A 21,715-nucleotide genomic window follows, 5' to 3' on the forward strand; every position below is an offset into this window, starting at 1 on the left:
GCACGCACACTGTAAATCGCATAAAGGTGAAATAGCACAGGGTGAAACACTTCTATATAATCTAGGCCTGTGTGAGTGAGTTATATAACAACCCGGTCAGGGAAATACAGGACTGAAAAAGTCATAGCCACTGGGGTCATTTGGCTGTTTGTTATTTGGTCATTCAGTGAAATCTTAAATTAAGGTCGGGATGTGAAATTTTCCACAAGTTCTGTATCTCGGACAAATGTTTTAACCAAAATGCAAATAGTTTGCTTAGTTTATTTCGTAGTAATAAACACATATGTTACAACTAAATATCAAACACCATGGGTGATAACAGGTTAAGGTAAGCGTTGTAAAAAATAATTGGCAAGAAAGGTGGCTAAAAGTAAAAGTGAAAAAGCTGAGCTTTAAAAGCGAACAATATACATATCAGGAATAATGCACTATAGGTAATGAACAAAAAACACAAAAGCCAAAATAAACTTGCAATACGTATAACATAATACTGCGCTTCGGAATTTAATTCAGGTTGTGACTTTTCACAGTTTAGATTTTGCTCCTTCCAAGATGTCACGACCTTCCAACAAATAAGGTCTTAGATACTGGTAGGAAGCCACGTGAACCTAAAACACAAAGCATATCGTCTTATTAAGGTTCAAGGGAATCAGAATATAACCACGTATATTGTTATGCCGTTAAAAGATACATCGTAAATTATAAGCAGTCGAGTGTTGTAATCACTTAAGTGACCTGAGATTACTATTTTTAAATGACTTGACTTAAGTGCACTTAAGTCACTATTTTTAAATGACTTGACTTAAGTGCACCTAAGTCACTATTTTTAAATGACTTGACTTAAGTGCACCTAAGTCACTATTTTTAAATGACTTGACTTAAGTGCACTTAAGTCACTATTTTTAAATGACTTGACTTAAGTGCACCTAAGTCACTATTTTTAAATGACTTGACTTAAGTGCACCTAAGTCACTATTTTTAAATGACTTGACTTAAGTGCACCTAAGTCACTATTTTTAAATGACTTGACTTAAGTGCACCTAAGTCACTATTTTTAAATGACTTGACTTAAGTGCACCTAAGTCACTATTTTTAAATGACTTGACTTAAGTGCACCTAAGTCACTATTTTTAAATGACTTGACTTAAGTGCACCTAAGTCACTATTTTTAAATGACTAGACTTGACTTATGTCTTTTGGACAAATCACTGGACTTCAGTTTTTTAGGCAATTGACCTTGACTTGGACTTTTTTTTTTATTTTTATTTATTAATTTTTTGTTGCAAAATGTTACGTTTTTGTTTGAAAAAAAAAATAATTTGAGACACTGGCTCTGCATGATTTCGATCCTACCTCGGTTTTGTTCAACGGCGAATATTTCTTCGCGTTTTCGAACAACTTCTCGTACACGTTCCCGTCGTACACTCCCAGGCAAGATTCGAGCGACCAGTCGCTGAAGTCGAAAGCGTCCACGATCCCGACAGCGTTGGGCCGAAGTTTGGCGAGAAGTTGCATTTCGGCTTCATACACTTCGTCGCATTGCTGAGCCGTCAGCACTCCGGTCTTGGAAGTATGGCCGAATTAAGGTTACTGTAGGCCTAAGGCTGTTACTACAGAAGGGCCTAATTTGCAAATCGAGCTACAAAAAGTAATAAAAAACATAGATGAAAACTCGACTTAGTCATTCGTTTTTAGCAAAATCTGTACTGTACTGGATCTTTATCACTATCAGCCTTACAAAAATTTAAAAACCTTTAAAAAACTTAAATTTGAGGGCCGAATTTTTCCAGGGCCTAAGGCTATGACCTTAGTAGCCTAATTGATAATATGGCCCTGCTTGGAAGTACGCACAGTAAAATGGAAGTTAAAAATGACTGAATCATGGTTATTTACGTAATCCGCAATCTAGTATAACCAAAACGTGCACATGCATAATTTTTTATTCTGTAATGCAGCCCTTCTGGAGTCGTACTGGCCAACTATAACGACACCCATATATAGTGCACCAATGACCGAAATAAGTCAGTCTTATCAGGATTATAGCACAAACAAGGTCAGGCTAGAAAACAACTAGTCTGCCGTGAGGTTCGCACTTACCGTAGTGTTTCAACTATTTAGGTATTGTTTTTTTGGTATTTGGTAAATTCTGACGCTATGATTTTATTGATGACATTTTTTATTTAACCATTAGACTGAAAGGTACGGAAAGCTCTGACCTAATAAGCCATATCAATGTGCATTGTGCAGTTTGAATTCTTAGTTATGTATTAGATTGCGTCTGAGGAAATCTTCAAGGCTCTGTATGATTTAAGTAAACACGTAGTCGTAAATAACTGTAAAATCTATAAGGCTATTTCATGGATTCGTAATTCTCTTCTTGTAACTAAAAGGGAAAAAGTCATAACTTTGTAATTGACTGATGACTTACGCCCCTGTGTGAATTAGGAAAAATCAACCCTAAACATAGAAACCATGATGTATATCGCCTCAGAAAAGTGAGTTTTATAAAATCATACAGTAACGTTACTAAAATAAATAAGGCAGAGCAATGGCCCTGGCGGAGGCCATGAGTTCGAACCTCGCCACAGGCTAGTTATTTTTCAAGTCTTGCCTTACTTGAACAAATATCCTTACGGGGCCGACTGATTTCAGTGACCCTTTTGAAAAACTGGCTTACAGATGAAATATAAAGGCAATGGACTTAGTCTAAGCCAAAAAGTTGAAATTAAGGATTACGTCAAATTTTGGTATTCATAAATAGCCTATATTAGGTGTAGACGCAAATAAACAACGAAGTTGGCGCTCTTTAAGTGGGGTCTACGGACCATTTAGGGCAGGGTTTCTTAAACGTTTTTAACGCGAACCACATATAGCACCATATGTTAAACTGAATTAAAGATCGCTACCAAGGATTGTACCTTTATAAAGTCGCCAGTATCCTTGTTGATGGCATGTAAGCCGTACAAGCGTCCCAAGTCTTCCAGTAAATCCTGAACAGGTCGCGAAAATTTCTTCAACTTTGCCAAAAATCGCGCGTAAGACGACAGAGAGTATTGGAGCACATAGGCCTTTGGACAACAACAAAAAGATTTACAAAACCGTACTTGAAAAGCCTTTAACAAATTCGGACAACTAAAATTTCGGTATTTTAGTTGAATGAATTGGAGCCAAAAGAGTCTAATTCTAATTTTAGTTCATTTTGTAAATTGCTTGTGTCTTGTGTGTTTAATTCTAGTTCTAATTTAAATCGGATTTTACCATAAATGCAATTTTGTCTTAACTAATGCAAAGAAACGTCAAATAACATTTCAGTTTATTCACTATTTATTAAACACTTATTTTGTAAATTAACTTGGCATGATGACAAACAACAAAAAAATAATAAAAGATAGGAAATTCAACAAAATAGAAAAACAATATAATATTTTCGTAGTAAATATCGGTCAAAATTACCGATATCGATATATCGGTAAAAGCCAAAATATCGGTGGTCAATATTGGCTAAAATTACCGATACCGATATATCGGTGGAAGCAAAATATCAGACGACACTATCGGTCTATCTCCCGAAGCTACGATGGGTTCCAATATGAGTGTTGAGATTAACAGACCTTAGCAACATTGACCAGCTGAACCGAGCACATGTTCCATGATTCTTCCCTTGTCTTGCCTTGCTTTACCATTCCTGCCAGCTTCTTAGAGGCTGCTACCGTGGCATGTAAAGCTCTACGAAGTAAACGGCAAAACAGTTTGGCACGGAACACGGTAAAAGCAATGGGTATGATTGACCAGGAAACAAATACATCGTAGAAAGTGCGTTAGGGCCGTTAATGGCCTGAACGTATTACGTTATCGATTAGATCTCTAAATCAAACAAAGACAAAATCCAGCACGAAATACTGTAAAGCCATTGAATTGTAAACAAGTGATCCCAGTCGAGTAAAGTTCAAGTCAAGTCTCCTAAGATATTTTTAGGTATTTTGCCGTGCTTTCCTACTTCTGTTGTTTTGAGGTTATTTTATTGATTTCAAAAGTTAAAAAAAAAGTTTTACCTCAGTTGAAAACACTTGACAATGTTGTCCATCTTAGAAATGTTTCCTTTGACTTTTTCATCGTGATCCAAAGAAGGGAAAATGGTTCTCGCCACGTTGTCTGGGCTGCTTTTCATCAGGTACCTGCGGTGAAAATTGTAGAATGGTTTGTTGAAACTTAAACAGTGGTATATAAACCTAATTTAACGACGTTTTCTACAGTTAAGCCATACGCGGGGATATATTCTGAACCAAATACAATAACCACAAGTGGCATTGAAGCCAATAGACTAGAGGGACCCAACCTATTGCGCATGCGCAAACAGAGGGGATCAGAACTCAAACTGAGGTAAATTCCCAGCATAACAATTAACAAGCGATATTACAATATCATTCACATATAACGAGAAACATTTTATCGAGTTTATTTTACTAAGTTGTTTTTTACAGGGGTCAATTCTCTAACGCCAGACTTTACAAGCTGGAAATTGCGATCAATCAAAATTCAATGTGTTGGATTTCGGTAGGCATAAAAAGCATGTGCAATTGTGCATTGTGCATAGCTTGTTCTCTCGCCTGTACATACGCTTCTCTGCCGCAATTGTTCCGTTTTTGGAAACCGCATAGGACCGGCTCATTTGGAACAGCGTCTTATTGCCCCTACAGGGCATGCTAACCAAAGCGGGTCTCGTGCCTTTTTTGCCTTTTTCGTGTGTTTTTGTTGTTGCGTTTCGCGCACGTGGCAACTGATGTCATTCATCTGAACACGCTAAACGAGTTTGCCACTACATTTGGTGCCAACGACGTGCTTGAACACGCAAGTGCGCAACCGTTAGTTTTTTATGATTAATGACGTTATGAAATAATGATGGTGACGACGTCACAAATACATCACAAACAGCCAAAAAACTTCTAGCGAGAGCGAACCATTGGACACAAAGCAAACATGGAAATCGTTTACCAAACACTTCCTGCTTCTATATGGTCTTTGATATCTACGTCTAACTACAACGTCCAATCATCATCATCTTAAAATTCATTCAAAATGTTTATAAAACGCTATTTACTTCTGAACTGGATTTTAAATATTCAATTATTCATTCTTACGATTGACTACAACCACCAAATATTATCTTAAAATGTATTAGAAATGTTCACAAAATGCTACCTATACTTCTGTATGGGCTTTAATATTTGTTCTACGTTCAACTACAACCTCTATCCCAGCGGTTTCCAAACTTTTCTAAAAATTTAGCCTGGCGGACCCGCTGCAATTATTTCGATATTTTGCGGCCCTATAAAAATTCAAGGGTCAGATGACCCGTGTTTCTCGTAGTACACTGTAGTGCATTTACGATTCTTTCTAATGTAACAACTTTCCAACTAAAGCGAACGATTCGCTAATAGCAGGCAGTACAGCATAATTGATGCTTTATGATGTCACAAGAGACACCATAAAACACGCTATATGATCGAATAATAAAGCATAACTTAAGACAATAGTGATGACAGATAATGTTTAAAACATAGACTAATGTTTAAAAACATTCGCTAAAGCCTAATGTTAAAAAACTTAAAGATTAATTCTCCTTGCGGACCCTCTAAAACTGCTGTACGGACCCCGGTTTGGGAACCGCTGGTCTGGGCATTATGCCCCAAGAATAGAAACGCACCTTGCAGTCTGCAGATACAGAACGGTGTTTTCACCTTCGTAAGTGCAACTGGCAGTGACCCTTTCGAGAAGATCTGGCAAACCGCTGGCCTGAAATGAAACAAGTTAAGAACTTTTTCTATTTGTAAATTGCATTTTAGACGACAAAAGGTAGAATCACAATTCACAACTGCGGTTGACATGTGAATTGAAAGTTGGACTTTTTTTTCAAAAGTCGATGTTTTCAATGTCATAAATAGCCTAATATTAGACGAAGATTAATAACTAAGGATGTACGGTAATACCGGTTTGGAGCTGATACCGCATGCTAAGTGGTAGTATCGGTACTCGTCCGATACTAAGGTGGTATCGGTAACATAGGAATATTTGTCTGCATTTGCGATCCAACCAGCAATTTTTATCTTCAAACACAAAATTCATAAATAATGTTAGGTTAACAACTAGAAGTAACTGACCTAATGACAAAAAATGAGATATTAACGGAAAACATGATATTTATACGATTTAGTTTCATCTATTTTGCTATTTCGGGCATATTAATGACGTCTTTTGGTATTTTTTGTTGGAAATATTGGGTATAGGTATTGGATTAAAATTAACTAAGTTGGCGCTAATAGTTTGTAGATCTACCCAACACACCCTAATTCAGTGCCCCTAACTTTGGGGCCCAGGGACCCTTTAGGAAGGGATTGTTATAACTTTTTTTAACGCGGACAACTTAAAAAAAATTTGGTTCATTGTCCAGGGTCGGGATTTTTTTTTCAGATATGACAAGTATACGTCATACACCAAGAATTTTATGTATTAGCTTTCATGAACCCCCTAAAACTAGTCCATCTAAAAGGGTCCATGGACCCAAATTTAATAACCCCTATTTTATTATAATTTTTATCATTCGGTCCTGTGGTAAAGCAATATTTTAAATCAGTTTTTCGAAATGATACCGATAACCGATTTTTCTATGTTTAAACATATGTTTTCTCTTCTGGAGTGGTACTGACCAACGATAACGACACGCATTATACAGTACATCGAATGTATTCGGAAAGGCTGTAATCACTTAGCCTGATCAGGATTATAGATCAAGTAAAGCCTAGCTAGAAAATCAAGTAGCCTGAGGTGAGGTTCGAACTCAGAGAGAGTAGAGAAACGACCGTAGTACCGTTGCCTGCTGCATCCTAATCCTACATACAACTTCAATTGAAGGGCATCAGCGGCCTTTATTAGCAACAAAATACAGCAGGCAACGGTCAACCAGCTCAGTTTATCTACTTACCTACTAATCCAACTCTTATTTTGCATATTTACTTTTCATAATGCTGAACACATTAAACCGTATGGCGAATAAAACCGTATGGCGAATAATTAAAAAATGGAAAATATGTTTGTTTTAAAAAAATCTACATATTAATTTTACAGTAAAATATCGGTTCCAATTGACCGATTCTGAGATATCGATAGGAGTAGAATGTTGGCCGATATTAGCGGTAGACAAATATATCGGTATATATCTTTAATTATTACTTCGACAATCTTTTCGTAACAAAAGTTATGTTAAGTTGATCTTTGATTTCAAAAAGTTCGAAAACAACCGCCCTAGAAGTCAACAACAACATATTTACGCGAGAATATCCGTGACCTCCGCAAGCTCTTCTGCAAATCTCCACGCCCTCCGTGCATTGCTCCGTCACACTTGCCTTTAATCCTGACGATAAAACGTGCAACTGCCAACAAAATCAACATAATAGTCGATTACTTTAACTTAAATAGTACATTAACACGCCAAAGTTAGTTTTGGGAAGTAGCTATTCAGTAAAGTACAGAGAAAACTAATAGTAAGATCTACAAACTTGATTAAATATTATACGTTGAAAACCAAGAAAAAGTATTAAAAAGTTCCACAAGACAACAATACTGTAAACAAGTAACTAAAGAGAAATTGCCTGCAAATAAGCGTTAAAATCGTTTTCAAGTATTAGCACAATTCAATAAAAATTAGATGGATATGCGCTGACGGTTTGATTAGACATATAGATTTACCCTTAAATACCGATCATAAAACGTTCATAGGCACCTCAGCCAATTCAGAAATGTCTCCTTTATCAGCATTTCCCGAAAACCGTTCGTACTTGGTCTTTAGCTCTTCGGCGGCAAAACTGCTGACGAAGGTTAGAGCGACCTGGGGAAGCAGCTTGTATTGCTGAGTCACGTAATCCAACACTAGCACCTCGCAGCCACTGAAAATATGAATGACATACACTCCGAACTTAGTTCTTTGTTCCGAGAGAAATACAGCGAAAACGGATAAGCTTTCACGTCCCACAACAAAAACTTAGGGTTTTTGAAGTAAAATTTATGCGGTTTTACCTAAAGAGCCTAATGTAAATCGAAAAGCTATAGACTTCGATTTAATTTTAGGGCAGTGTTTTTCAACATTTTGGCAACACAAATGTTGAGCGTAATTCAACAACTAAGCGTCGTACACTAAAGAAGTTCACATGCTTAGATTTGTTGAGATATGAATTACATACACTCCGGTGTTAGTTCTTTATTTCGAGAGAAATACAAAAAAAAAATGGGTGAGATTTTTTAACCTCACTTAAATGGTGCCAGGCGAACGCCCCAAAATAAAACTTTGGATTTTTGAAGAAACATTTATGCGAGTTTTTTCAAAAAATCTGTTGTTAACCGAATAGCTAGACTTCGATTTAATTTTAGGGCAGTGTTTCTCAATCTTTTTTTTCTGCGACCCAAATGATAAGCGCAAGTTCAAGGTGACAAAGAAGAAATGTAGCATTAATGAAATCAAATTTAATACATATGGGTCATGGTTTGGTATTGAAATTTGGAGAAATCTTTGTTTTAAGAACGAATCTCAACAAAAAATCTAAGCATTTGAACTAGTTTAGTGTACGACGCAATCAGGTCAAACGACGACCCAACTTTGGGTAACGACGCATTGGTTGACAAACAATGTTTCAAAATGGTTCTATGAACAGTCAAAATAAACTTGGCTTTATAATGCGAAAGCATATTCGAGTCAAGGCCCGTTTACACTACAGCTGCACTGGGCGTGAAATTATTTCCACTACAGCTGCAATCGCTCCAAAACGTACGTTTTTCTATTGCTGTACTGGGCTTGAGTTTAGCAAAGCGTGGAAATCGCTCCAAAGCGTATTTTTTTCAGCTGCACCGGGCTTGAGTTTAGCAAAGCGTGAAACGCTCGCCACAATAGAATTTAAATGCAAATTACGCTTTGCTCAGCTCAGTGCAGCTCTAGTGTAAACGGGCCTTAACAACGCCAAACTTGTACGTTTTAATTTCAATATTTCGTCACAGTAATGACGCCATTTGCTGTCCGCACGGACGACCATATTTTTCGCTTAATCATAGGTTATCCGTGTCTATTTAAAATACAAAGTAACGGTTAACCATAACCACTACACCTACTGAAAACTTTACTTAAAAAAATACACGCAAATATAAAAGCACCTACTCTGATGGTTAACTGTAGGTTTCTATTTGAAATAGAAAGTATAACAGTTAACCATCACACTTACTGTAAACTGTACAAGAAAACACACACATAAAAATACGGACTACTCTGGGTTAATCGGTCCTTGTCTTCGGACAGTGGAGTAACGAACAGCGATGGTGCACGCTTTAGCCAACACGTCGATAACGTTATGTTTTATAACGAACACCCTTAAGTAAAGCATGGAAGCGTACATCATACGGTCACTTCTCTTCTTCACGTACGTGCCATCGGGCAGCACCTGCCAGGAGTGTTGTAAACAGTTTTAGAAATACCTTAACTCCCAGTCAAATTATATGTAAAAGCACATGATTCCCAGAGAAGTAATTTACAAAATAACTGAAATCCCAGTCAAATCATTTGCAAAATAAATTAAGTCAAAGTCTAGTCATTTGCAAAATAACCTTACACCAAGTCTAGTCCTTACAAAAACTCGAGTCCCAATCAAGCCTTGAGCAAAATAAATCAGGTCCAAGTCAAGTCATTTACAAACAAAAACTTTAGTCAAAGTCAAGTCATTTACAAACAAAAACTTTAGTCCAAGTCAAGTCATTTCCAAACAAAAACTTTAGTCAAAGTCAAGTCATTTACAAACAAATACTTTAGTCAAAGTCAAGTCATTTACAAACAAATACTTTAGTCCAAGTCAAGTCATTTACAAACAAAAACTTTAGTCCAAGTCAATTCATTTACAAACAAAAACTTTAGTCAAAGTCAAGTCATATACAAACAAAAACTTTAGTCAAAGTCAAGTCATTTACAAACAAATACTTTAGTCAAAGTCAAGTCATTTACAAACAAAAACTTTAGTCCAAGTCAATTCATTTACAAACAAAAACTTTAGTCAAAGTCAAGTCATTTGCAAACAAAAACTTTAGTCCAAGTCAATTCATTTACAAACAAAAACTTTAGTCAAAGTCAAGTCATTTGCAAACTAAATTAAGTCCAAGAAAAATAGTAAAGCACATAACAAGCAACACATAAAACTCGGGTAAAAAGCACAGTTTTAATATATTACATTAAACGTAATATGTCATATTACTAGGTGAACATATAATATTCAATAACTGTTGATTTTTATATTAAAAGTTGTAGTAAAAATATCATAGGCCATACAGAAGTAGGTGTCATTTTATACGTTTCAAATAAATCTTAGGATCATAGTTGGAGGTTTTAGTAAAATGTAGTAGGACAGAAGTAAGTATCATTTGGAACGTTTCAAATTTGTCTTAATGTAATTTCTAGATTGTAAAACTGATTGCATACCTCTGCATTCTTACACAAAAGATTGTCTCTTGGTGTTCGAACGTTTTTCAGGTATAAAAATCCATTTCTATAGAAACCAGAGTCAAACTTGTTGCCGATATCTCCAACAACAACTCCTACATGAAAAGTGGTGAAAATGGTACGGAGACAAGATAAAACTTAGAAAAAAGTTAGATCAGACCCAAAAAATCATTAAAAATTGTTGACCAAGTTTTGTATAATTATTTTTTTTTGAGATTTTATTATATATATTGTTTATTAAGATGTTAAGGAATCAGTGAGATATAACACTACTAGTTTGAAATGCAAAAACCAAAAAAGTTGATACATTGAATTATGAATAATACAGCCAATTTTTAGGAAACAAGCAATTTGTTTTGAATTGTCAATATTTGCACAAACTCTATTTGATCAACTGTATATTAAATTGTTAACAACATGTATAGTTTTACAAAAAACATTATAAAATAATGATGAAATGTACGCACCTAAATGAAATTATTTTTTTTTTTATTTTAAATCTTTTTAGCGTGTCTTTAATGACAAATTAAAATACTCTGTAAATAAATTGATCTTTAATCTAAAACTGACCTTTCTGGGTAAATTCTAGTTTCATAACTTAGATTTATTGTTCTCTGATCTGGACGATAAACTCTCTGATCTGGACGATAAACGGGTGCATTCCATATTTGACACCTTTGATCTGAAGACTTGCCATAACCAGGGCATGGTTTGAAAGTTTACCCACTGTAAACCAAAGACAACAAATCTTATAGACATGTTTACTTAAAAAGGCAATTAAAGAAATCAGTTTGCCTTATCAGAACTGTATGTAAGGCAAGGCCAATGAAATGTTTGAACTCATGACATCAGCAATACAGCAATAAGGATCGGATACCTGTAGTAAACAGTATTGTTGGTACTCTTCGGATACTAGGGTGTCAGCGCCGATCAGATAGCAAATTAATATAGGAATTTTTGGCAAGATTTTCCAATGGAGCGATTGTACCTTTAAGTGTAACTTCAGAAGCAGCAACAAAGAGTTTTTTTAAATATAGGTTAACAATCTGAAGCAACTAAATTTCTTAACACTAAATCTAATTTTGGCATAATAATCAGGAAAACTACCTATAAGCATGGTAATGACATCACTTGGTGTCAGATCTGTTTGCAATACATTTGTTTCAAAATATCAGTTATCTTTATCAGAATAAAATGTCAAGTATCTGACATCTCTATGCAACAGTCACCATTCTCTCGACTTAGCTACTCAGACTCGTTAGACCTGGTTAAATACGAAAAAAAAAAAGTTGTTGCAAGGATTTGCTTACTTTTTTTACTTTCAAGAAAAAAAAACATTATTCAATTAAATCTGTTAATTGAATTTGTTTATTGAATATAAAAAATACTTATAATGAAACATTTAACTTATAATAACTTACAATCGCCCGGCCACCATTTCATTGCAGTAATAGTTGGACAATTTATAACAACTCCTGCCTTGTCGCATCGTAGTCTGCTGTTGTTTCAAGGCCTCGGAGAAAAGTGCCTGTAACATAAATTCAATTAACAACTTCTAAAGCTGGAGTTGCTATAAGCTGAAAAGGCATTTTAGTTAACGTTGATTGCTAAAAAATGCACGAGATAAGAAAGAAACAGATAAAAGAACCTAAATTAAACAAAACTGCTGTAAAGTCTAAATATTAATTTTTAAAACATAAAAATACAAACAGAAAACGCAAAAAATAGTCAAATTTAGCCCCCAATTATTCAAAATATATATGAACGTAAAATAATATTCTTTTGAAAAGAATTTTATTACAATTAGAAATACATTTTGAAGCACAGCCAGACAGAATGTTAAGTTTAACTGCCAATAGCATATAAAACCCTAACAGTGACAGTGTGTTTAGTTATCCATTCAGGCGACATACCATGTCCAAGTTCTGTTTGGGCATAAGCCCCAACTATATTGAGGTTGTCGCAAAGTGGAATCCACTTCTCCACTTGTTTCTGTGATGCTAAGTTTTGTATTGCCTCTGTAAACGCATGTCTATGGCCCAGCAGACTTAAATCCTTTGGTTGAGCCCTGTGAACAGGTTAAAATTTTTTTTGTATTTTCAACAATGGAGATTAAAAGAAACACTTGTTATGTTTTGCAGCACTCAGATTTCAGTAAGGAAATGGTTTGAATATTTAAGGCTACCAGGAAACCAGTTAAAACACTTTCGGACGTAAGGAATCTCCCGCAGACAATAAAATGTATAAGAAAGATACTTTCTAGAAAGATTTCTCTTATATTATATATTTCGGCTTATAAATAGGCAACATCAGTTTGTGTTCAAAAGATGACAAAAAAACGAGAAAAAATATAGAAGAAACAAGAAAGACCAAGTAACTGATAAACATGTTATCAAAGAGTATAAATGGAAACAACTGACTAATTAAATCAAAATGATTTTACTTGTTATTTGATGATTCGACTTAAGACTTAACTCAATTAGAGAATGATTCGACTTAAGACTTAAGTTGTTTTAGCATGACTTAACTGGAACTTAAGTCATTTCACAACTTGACTAGTTTACGGTACACAAACTAAATGTTGCAATCACATTATAAAATCACAAAAAAATTAATTTGAAGAAAACAATGCACAATAGCACATTCATAGACATATTAAATTTAGTTTTACATTTAAGTTAAATTATTGTTTACACAAGACAGTTCAAGAATTAAACTGGCCAACTTCAAATATTCAAAGCAAATTAATGATAAAATAGACAAGAAAATTTGTCAAATGGAAGTAAAACTTAACAATAATACCGTGTCATGTGCCTCATTTCTGGTGACTGTGAGGTCCACCCTTGCTGGGGAAAAATATTTTTGGAAATATGGACACTTTTTCTGGTTGCATTTGTAAAGGCCTCCTCTATTGGAAGTGAGTAGAAGGACTGATGTTTCAAAACAGGATCCTCAGAAAACACTCGTTCTAAATTTCGAAATTAGAAATTTATTCTTTTTAAAACCCTAATAATGCTGTATTGTTGTTATTTTAAATCCAATGCTTTTATTATTGTACATATTATCTCCAAATATTTTGGAGCATAATGATTGGAGAATTTAATTAGATTAAGCCCATAACATATTAAAGCCCATAAAAACGTACATAAGCACACGTTTATGAAGTAGTCTATTTTTTGTTTTCAACATCTTTCCCCAAATACTAAAATTATATTAAAATCGAAAACAAACTTTGTCTGTCTAGCAACATTCACATAAAATTTAACAATGTTTACATTAATAAGCATTTTATCTTTCTCACCAACTCTTCGCCTCATTTCTGTTTCACTTTTACTTCCATCCCAAATGTTGGTCAGTTCTTCAACGTCAAAACTGACGTTCCTTCTTTCTGCAGTGATCAGCCCACTTTCTTTTGACATTTCTATAAATCGTGCCGACAAATTGGTGACTATAAATAAAACCTAAATAAACAGTAAATAAGAAATCACAGTTGTTATAATCTTGTAGCTAAGTTCACATACTTTTAATTGTAAATAAACATTGGAATAAACAATATTAAAATAATACAGATATATGAAAAACTGAATGCGTAAAATCTCCTCGGCTTAACCAATAAATGTAACAATGACTTAAAATATTCTTTACACTAGGGGTCAGCAACCTACGGCCTGTCACCTCTTTTACAAACTAAGCAAGAGGTTGATGCCAACTTTTTTGTCTGTTTTAACTGCATAATTGTAGAAAATAATTTAAATTAGGAGACTGATGATGCCTGTTTTTGTGAGAAACTATTTTTCTCTTTTAAATGACTAGAACTTGTAAATGACTGACTTTGATTAAGACAGGAAAGTATAAAGAATATTGGGCAGTGGTCTAGAATCCTACCACAATGCACACTATTTGGGTTGGGGTGCAGGTTAGTGTTTGGGTTAGGGTGGGTCAAGTGTTATTATTGAATGAAAAATATAATAATACTTGACCCACTCACACCCAAACGCCAACTCGCACCTTAACCCAAATATTGCATGTTGATTTAAAAATTGTGGTAGGATTCTAGACCAGCGCCGAATATTGATATGTACACTTTGATACACAAATTCCTGATAGCTGAAAAATATGTACAAACCACTGTTTATACTTAAAATAGTTTGGAGCAGGTTTACTGTCTGCATTCGATTCAGTTACTTGTGATTTGTGAAACTTATCTTGTGACCTGTTTCCCTAAGACAAGTAGGACACAGCGCAAACAATCACAATTTGTTGATTTCATGTAACCTTGCAATTTAACAGGGCTGTCCCTAAGCAAAAACATTAGGGTGTATCTTTATAGAATCTAAAACCATCGGCGGCAGGTTTTAGCCAGTCGATCACTACTCCGTTGACGCGTATATTAACAAGTAAAACTCATAGTTAAAAACATGAGTAAAAACAGGATCAGACGTTTTGTTTAGAAGGAAAATATATTTCGCCAAGCGGCATCGCCAGTTACTTAATTCGAATGAATGAAGTTTGAGCGAGCGGCTATCAATCAGCACTCCCCCAGGCGAAATAACACTCGCCAAATTTGTCGGCAAGTCGTCTGCAAATTTCCGTCCTAGCGCGGTCATTTCTTGGGTTATCGTTACCCTGTCTTGTGGTTTCTATACGTAAACATTAGGTTTTATAAAAGTCTCTTCGTTTTCCATGCATGGATGAACAAATTAATGACCCATAAAGCAGTTTCCGCTTATAACAATGTTTTTTAGCGAACAAATTTTTACAATCTTTAGTGAAAAATAACACTGACAATTTAGTAGCCACGGCCTGCCTGTTTTCCATTTTCTAAAATTCCCCTCGCTCTCTTTTTTAGGACGTTTCACCGCAGGTTGCTTCGACCCATAAAGATAAAACAAAACGCCGCATTTCGCCGAACACTATGGTACTGGTTGAACAGCAAATAATGACAAAATAATCGTAATTTTACAACCAAACCATTCTTTTGCAAAGTTAACAACCACATGCACAAGAGGTTCTGTGCCTATAGCAGTGGGTCGTTTTAATTTTCCAAGGACGTCCGCAATGGTTTCGATTCGTATCTCAACATAGGCTATATGCGATATAAAATATTCACAGACAGTTATTTTTTAAGCTTTGGCTTTGATGGCCGCTATGAACTTTAAGAGATCGCAACAACATACTTAGACCAATTGCTAATTCTCAGCTGTAATTACACAAGTAAGCGATATTTTAATGTCGTAGCGTTCAGTAGGTCGTTTCGGTACCTCAAAACATCATAAAAAACCCTGCTTACAAATATTATTATAAGACATTTGCATTCCAACTTATTCTTACCAAAAACGGCAGCAATTGGTTTTAATTTTTTAATAGAAACATTTCAAAAATACAAAAAAGGAAAATTGTTATCGCTGGGTACATCGTAAGTCCAATAAACTTTTCCAAAGGCTTCAACGACCGGGTTAAACATTTAAAAATTAACAACATTTAAGCTAAAAAACAAACTCTCCCACTGCAGTAAGGACATTTGCTTGCCGGTAAACGATTTTTTTTAAAACGGGACAAAAAATTCTTATTACGATCATACAACGGGACAAAGAAGCTTTATTACGAGCTTCGAACGTGACTTCGATAAACTTATTATTTGTGTAGCATTTTGGGACAAAAAGTATCGCGATCCGAGCCCATACTAAATGACTGCATTCCTATACTTAAATTGGCAAAAAATGATGGAATTGGATCATTGAAAACAGGGGTGGCCAACTCAAACATGACGACGTGCCAATTTTTTATCTTATAACTTCTTCCTGTGCCAAAGTTTGGCAACCACTTTTTTTCTAATAATAAAAGCGCTTTTATACAAAAAATAAAAACAGTATAGTGTTGTAATATCAGAAGTAATTGTTTGTTGTCGTAATTGCTGGGATTGTTTTGTATTGTGAATAAACGATGACAATTGTCTGTAGAACAAATTTAGCTTTTTTGACAATTGACTGTATTTTGAGGGCTTGCGTTCTATTTTTTTTCTCATGTTGGACAGCCCTGGTTTAAAAGGTCATTTTTCCAGGTTATTTTATTTTTCCAGGTAACACATGTTTTTTAGGATCACAGCCTCTAGTATCGGACAAGTTCCGATACAAATCTACTCAGTTTGGAATTAAAAAATGACCTAATTCTTAGTCTTTGTAAAATGAATAAAGTCAAAGTCAAGTCTTTGACAAAAAACAAACAAAAACAAGCCAAGTTCCAGTCATTATTAGTTCAAGTCAACATTAAGTTAAGATATAAAATAAACCCAAAACTATTAAAAAAAACTCGTACGATTATTTGAGCCATAACTCAACTAAAAATAATAAAACGCAATTTACACCAAGCGAAATTGATTTAGATGCCAAATATGAGAATAAATTCCCAGTTTTATTAACGAATATTTGACAAAAACACCTAATTTTAATCCCACAATTATTTGACACACTAACAGTCCAAGTCAAGTTAGTGAATTGACCTAAAACCTTAATTAATTCAAGTCAAGTAATTTTAAACTTGATGACTGGTGTGCCGTGGCACATAGTTTTATTGCAATAACTGCCTCTAGTATCGGGCAGATTCCGATACAATCGACATCGAGTATCGGCTCCGATTCGATAATACGAAAATAGCTTGCAATACAAATACAATTTTTCAGCCCGGACCTGCTCCCATCCAAACTTAGACAACTAGATTTATTTCAGTTTTTCCAAATTAGATTAGAATTAGAATTAGATTATTTTGAGTTTTCTCAAATTAGATTAGAATTAAAATTACCGAATTGTCAAAAAAACGAATTTGAACTAGAATTCGAACTAGAATATATTACATTGAATTATTCACAATCAATTTCACTAAAATCGCGAATTATTCTAATAAGAATGTGAATGGTAAATATATGTGTGCTAATTTTTATGCCTTTAGCATATCACACTTTTCAGACAGTAAAAATCACCTACAGGTCGTTCTATCCAAAGAGTTTTATTTCAAACTCGTTGTTTTGAGTGAGAGATTAAAAATACCGTTGGACAAAGTAGCATTTTTAATAAAATCTGAATTAGAATAGAACAAGAATATTAGAGCACACAAGCAATTTACAAACAAGACTAGAATTAGAATTTGCCATATTTTGCTCTTATTCGTTGAATTAGCTAGTTTTCCAAGTCTTCTCCCATCTACGATGATATTAATTTGCTGTGTTAAGCTGGTTTTCTAAAGGAACACGGACGTGTCTTAATTGTTTCCTTGTCTTCATTGTTAAAGCAACCGTTACATCGTTTTAGTAATTGGTCTAGTTAAGCAGTAGATTGATTAATTGTCAGCCCAATTACTTCCTCGCTAATGGTAAGAACTACGAAGTGTTCTTTTGTAAAATAACTTGATACGATATATCCTTCAGCATTAGCCAACATTTAAGTAGGAAGAGTGCGCCTGTTAAGTAAATAGATATTTTGCCAAAAATACAAAAAAAGCCGTAAATTGCACAAATAAAACTTGAATGTATTTAGCCCTGATTTTAACTGCACGTTGGCGCTCAATTATTTGACTGGCAACAACTACACCTTTTTTAAGTTACATGTTTTGTGACGTCACACTTTCATCAAAAAATCCCTAAACCATCAAAAATCCTTGATCCATGATATATTGAGTAGAAGTATAAGGTTCGAAAAATATGGAAACCCTAAGAATACTTCATACTTTAAAGGAAGTTTATCTGTTAATTTTAATAAAAATACTAAAGTCATTATATTGGATATAATAGTAATTTTGTTGTATAATATTTTTATTGAAATTACTAAAAATACCAGTGTATTGTGTTTAAAAGTTTACCTATTAAACTCCATATAAGTGTTCGACGTTTACTGCAGTTTAACGAAAAAAAAGCCCATTAGTTTGCGGATTTGTTTAAAACTTATACTTCCTTGAATGCCCTTTAGTGTAATATAACAAAACATTATTATTCCTACGATGGTTTCTGAAAATAATGATTTACAGCAAGTTCTATCAGAGCTTCTTATTTTTGTCCTATAGAAAGTTCTTGTTGTTAATTAATCACTATTAAGTTGGCTCGTATGCTTATATCTATACAGCCGAGCTTTATGTTATGTTTATAGTTTTGCTTTAGCGTATTGAGCAGTGGTTCTCAAACTTTTTAGGTTACGGCAGTTACGGCACACTAAAACAAATCTTAAATATTTTTCGCGGCACATTTTTAACAGAAGAACAACAGACTAATGTTACAATCGCCTTTAACACACGACGAATTTGTGATGGATAGTGCGTATTTAAGTCTAAAATACTTGCGGATGTGTCTATTAGTAAAACAAATAACTTATTGTCCAAAATTACAAAAAGTTTCGCTGCACACTTGGCAATACTCTCTCGAGGCATACTAGTGTGCCGCGGCACACAATTTGGGAATCACTGCTATAAAGTGTACAATATGTTTTAGTCTATATTGATAGCTTTGTTTGTCTAATTTTAAATCTGGAAATCACAAAACTATTGGACGACAAATTGTGTTGTAACGTTGACCATCTTTCTCCCAACCGTGCTTTTCCGGGTCACACAATTTGTCGTTTAACAAGGCTCCTGTTATTCAAGTTTCAGTTGGTGCGTCTATTAACAAAACAAAAAAACGCTTTCATACCATTTTTGTTTCAAATACATTTAAAATATAACACAAGTAGTAAATATAACGCCTCTATTTTTAAGAAATAAGTGTGTGTTCGTATCTGTCCCCACTAAAGTTACACAGGCAACAAAAGTGACAAGTTAACGCCCATCAATAACACACTAGGTGCTGTGTGAAAGGCTTATCGAAGTCAGTCGAACTATTAAAGATTTTGCAGGATCAAAAAAAGGCTTTAACGCTTTACACAAACGTTAGAGTGTCTTCCATACAATGCGAAAACTTTGCGACCTGGCGTTGGCAACATATATGTGTAAACAATATACAAAACGTTATCGGATGCAAGACCCACGTAAGGTCAAAACGATACGAAACTGAGTTTTATCCTGGATAGCCGAAGTCAACTTTCGAATCTCAATGTAGGTTTTCAGCATAGTTTTTCTCAGTAAGTTAATATATGTAACGACATTCGTTATCCGTTCTAAAATGGTCAGATCAACAAAAAAAAACATGGTTTTGATTGGTTAACATTGGGATACACGACTGTAAGCCCAGCTCAATGGTTCCATGGGTCGTTGCCATCTTTTACGGACTCACAGCAACTTTTAACTCCCCTGGTCACGATTCAAGAAAAATACGTCATGCAACATCGTAAAGGAGGTCTCTAAAGTCATAATGAAAACGACAGTATTTGAACTGGACAGTAATTTAAAGTATATATGCTATGTTCCAAGAATACTGCTGATAGCCACACCAGGGCACCAAATGACGTGGTTCAAAAACGTTGGCGTGTGCCTTAGGTTCTTCGCAGAGTAATTTGTCAAATCCTTTAAATTGCCGTACAGAAACAATCCTTTACGTGGCTGTACAGAAACAATCCGTGAAAAGGCTGTAAAGAAACAATCCTTTACGTGGCTGTACAGAAACAATTCCTGACATGACTGTGCAGAAATAATCTTTGACATGACTGTACAGAAATAATCTTTGACATAACTGTACAAGGCAGACTTGTCGGCCGTCGCTTTATCTTCACTAAAGGGTTATTTGTCCAATCCTTTACATGCGGCTGTACAGCAATCTTAAAAAGGGCAGAAATCGCTTCATTCTTGAGAAATTTTCGTCCCATTCAACAAAGGCGTTTTGGCATTCTCTCCATCGTCATTTTTATCGCCCAACGTCATTGATTTATCAGCTTCCAGTCGCTTATTGCTGCTGTCGAAAAAGCAGCACAGGATGAAGGCCAGAAGAAACAGCGCACTTTGGGCAGTGAGCAGAGCGACGCCGCCCCAAGACCTGTACACCACGGCTCCCAACTCCCCGTAAAGTACCGCAGTCGGGATCAAGATACCAACAATCCAAAGGCTCACAAAGGTCTCGTCTAGCGGAAAGGTCTGCTGCGTTACAATCTCGAAGCCAATTACGAGCACGTTCTGATTGGCAAAGCCGAACGCGAAGTTTGTGACGCACATCCACACGTAGCTCTTGTACTTGGCGCTCAGCACAATACCAACTGAAGCCGCAAAGGCCAGCGCCGCGTTGATTATCGACAAAGTCTTGTAGCGCTTGTAAACGTCCACCAGCTTGCCACCCACTACCGAGCCCACCACGCCGCCGACGCAGTACACAGTCATGACGTAAGCACCCATTGCGTCATGATTCGTGACGAAAGCTTGAACGATGCGCGACATTGTGGTGAACTCGACGATCGGCGCCTGGAAAACGATTCCGACGACCTCGATCGTCAAAAGCACAGTTCGGTCGGCGAAGATCGAACTGGTCTGCGCCCAGAAGGAGCGCGGCACTTTGGATGACGTCACTGCTGATGACGTGTCCGTCTTGAGTCGCTGGGCGCGCGTGGGGGGTAAGGGCGGGCGGTCGGTGATGAAGACTACAAAGAAGAGGCAGATGGCGACTGCGAGAACTGTGAAGGATGTGTACAAGATCATCAGTACGTGGTTGTCTTCAAGCAAATAGCGCTGTGAAGCTGTTGAGTTGTCGAAGCTGAGGTGAAGCGAAGTTACGGGGATAACAAGGCCCAGAACGTTGCCTACGTACAGGCCGAGCACGTTCACCGAAATAGCGGTGCCCACTTCCTTCTCGGGGAACCAGAGCACTGCAAACATGGAAGGCGTGGCGAGTAGCAACTGACCCGCGAGCCCGTTGATCAGTTGGCCTAAAAAGGCGGCGGCAAAACAGCCCCGACAAGCTGTTGAAAGTGCTATAAGGGCAAAACCAAGCACAATGCCAACCGCTCCAGCTATGGCTATCTTCCTGAACCCCAGGCAGCCCTTGTAGACGAGCCAGACCAGCGGTAAAGTGGTGAAAAAAGGGGCCAGCGATTCGCCGATGGTCAGCCAGTTGACTAGGGCGTAGGGCACGCGAAAGAACTTGACGTAAAAGTTGCTGATTTGTCCGAAACAAGCGAAAGCCCAGCCGGCGAGAATCTGCAGGAACATTAGGGCAGCCAGAAAAGGCCATCTACGCTTGTACAGCCGGATTTCAGCGCCCTGTTCTTGAGCCTCGAGTTCTTGCGACAT

General features: G+C 36.0%; 1 protein-coding gene and 1 pseudogene across 2 annotated transcripts; both read right to left on the reverse strand.

The window, feature by feature from the left end:
• Window positions 1–247: 247 nt before the first annotated feature.
• LOC146136951 (peroxisomal acyl-coenzyme A oxidase 1-like) lies at window positions 248–13,955 on the reverse strand (annotated as a pseudogene). The gene is made up of 15 exons (XR_014501630.1): window positions 13,827–13,955; window positions 13,328–13,493; window positions 12,439–12,593; window positions 11,947–12,053; window positions 11,146–11,251; window positions 10,505–10,634; window positions 9,307–9,479; window positions 7,778–7,940; window positions 7,326–7,427; window positions 5,705–5,793; window positions 4,053–4,175; window positions 3,612–3,726; window positions 2,919–3,068; window positions 1,354–1,563; window positions 248–608 (listed from the first exon to the last, which is right to left on the reverse strand). The product of XR_014501630.1 is annotated as a peroxisomal acyl-coenzyme A oxidase 1-like (transcript).
• Window positions 13,956–20,278: 6,323 nt separating this feature from the next.
• On the reverse strand, window positions 20,279–21,715 carry LOC146136952 (putative MFS-type transporter C09D4.1). Its single transcript, XM_083396295.1, has one exon. It carries the CDS (start codon window positions 21,713–21,715, stop codon window positions 20,279–20,281), a length of 1,437 nt encoding a protein of 478 aa, XP_083252421.1.

Source organism: Ascidiella aspersa, chromosome 8 (genome assembly GCF_963924565.1).
Source record: "Ascidiella aspersa chromosome 8, kaAscAspe10.2, whole genome shotgun sequence".
NCBI lineage: Eukaryota > Metazoa > Chordata > Ascidiacea > Phlebobranchia > Ascidiidae > Ascidiella > Ascidiella aspersa.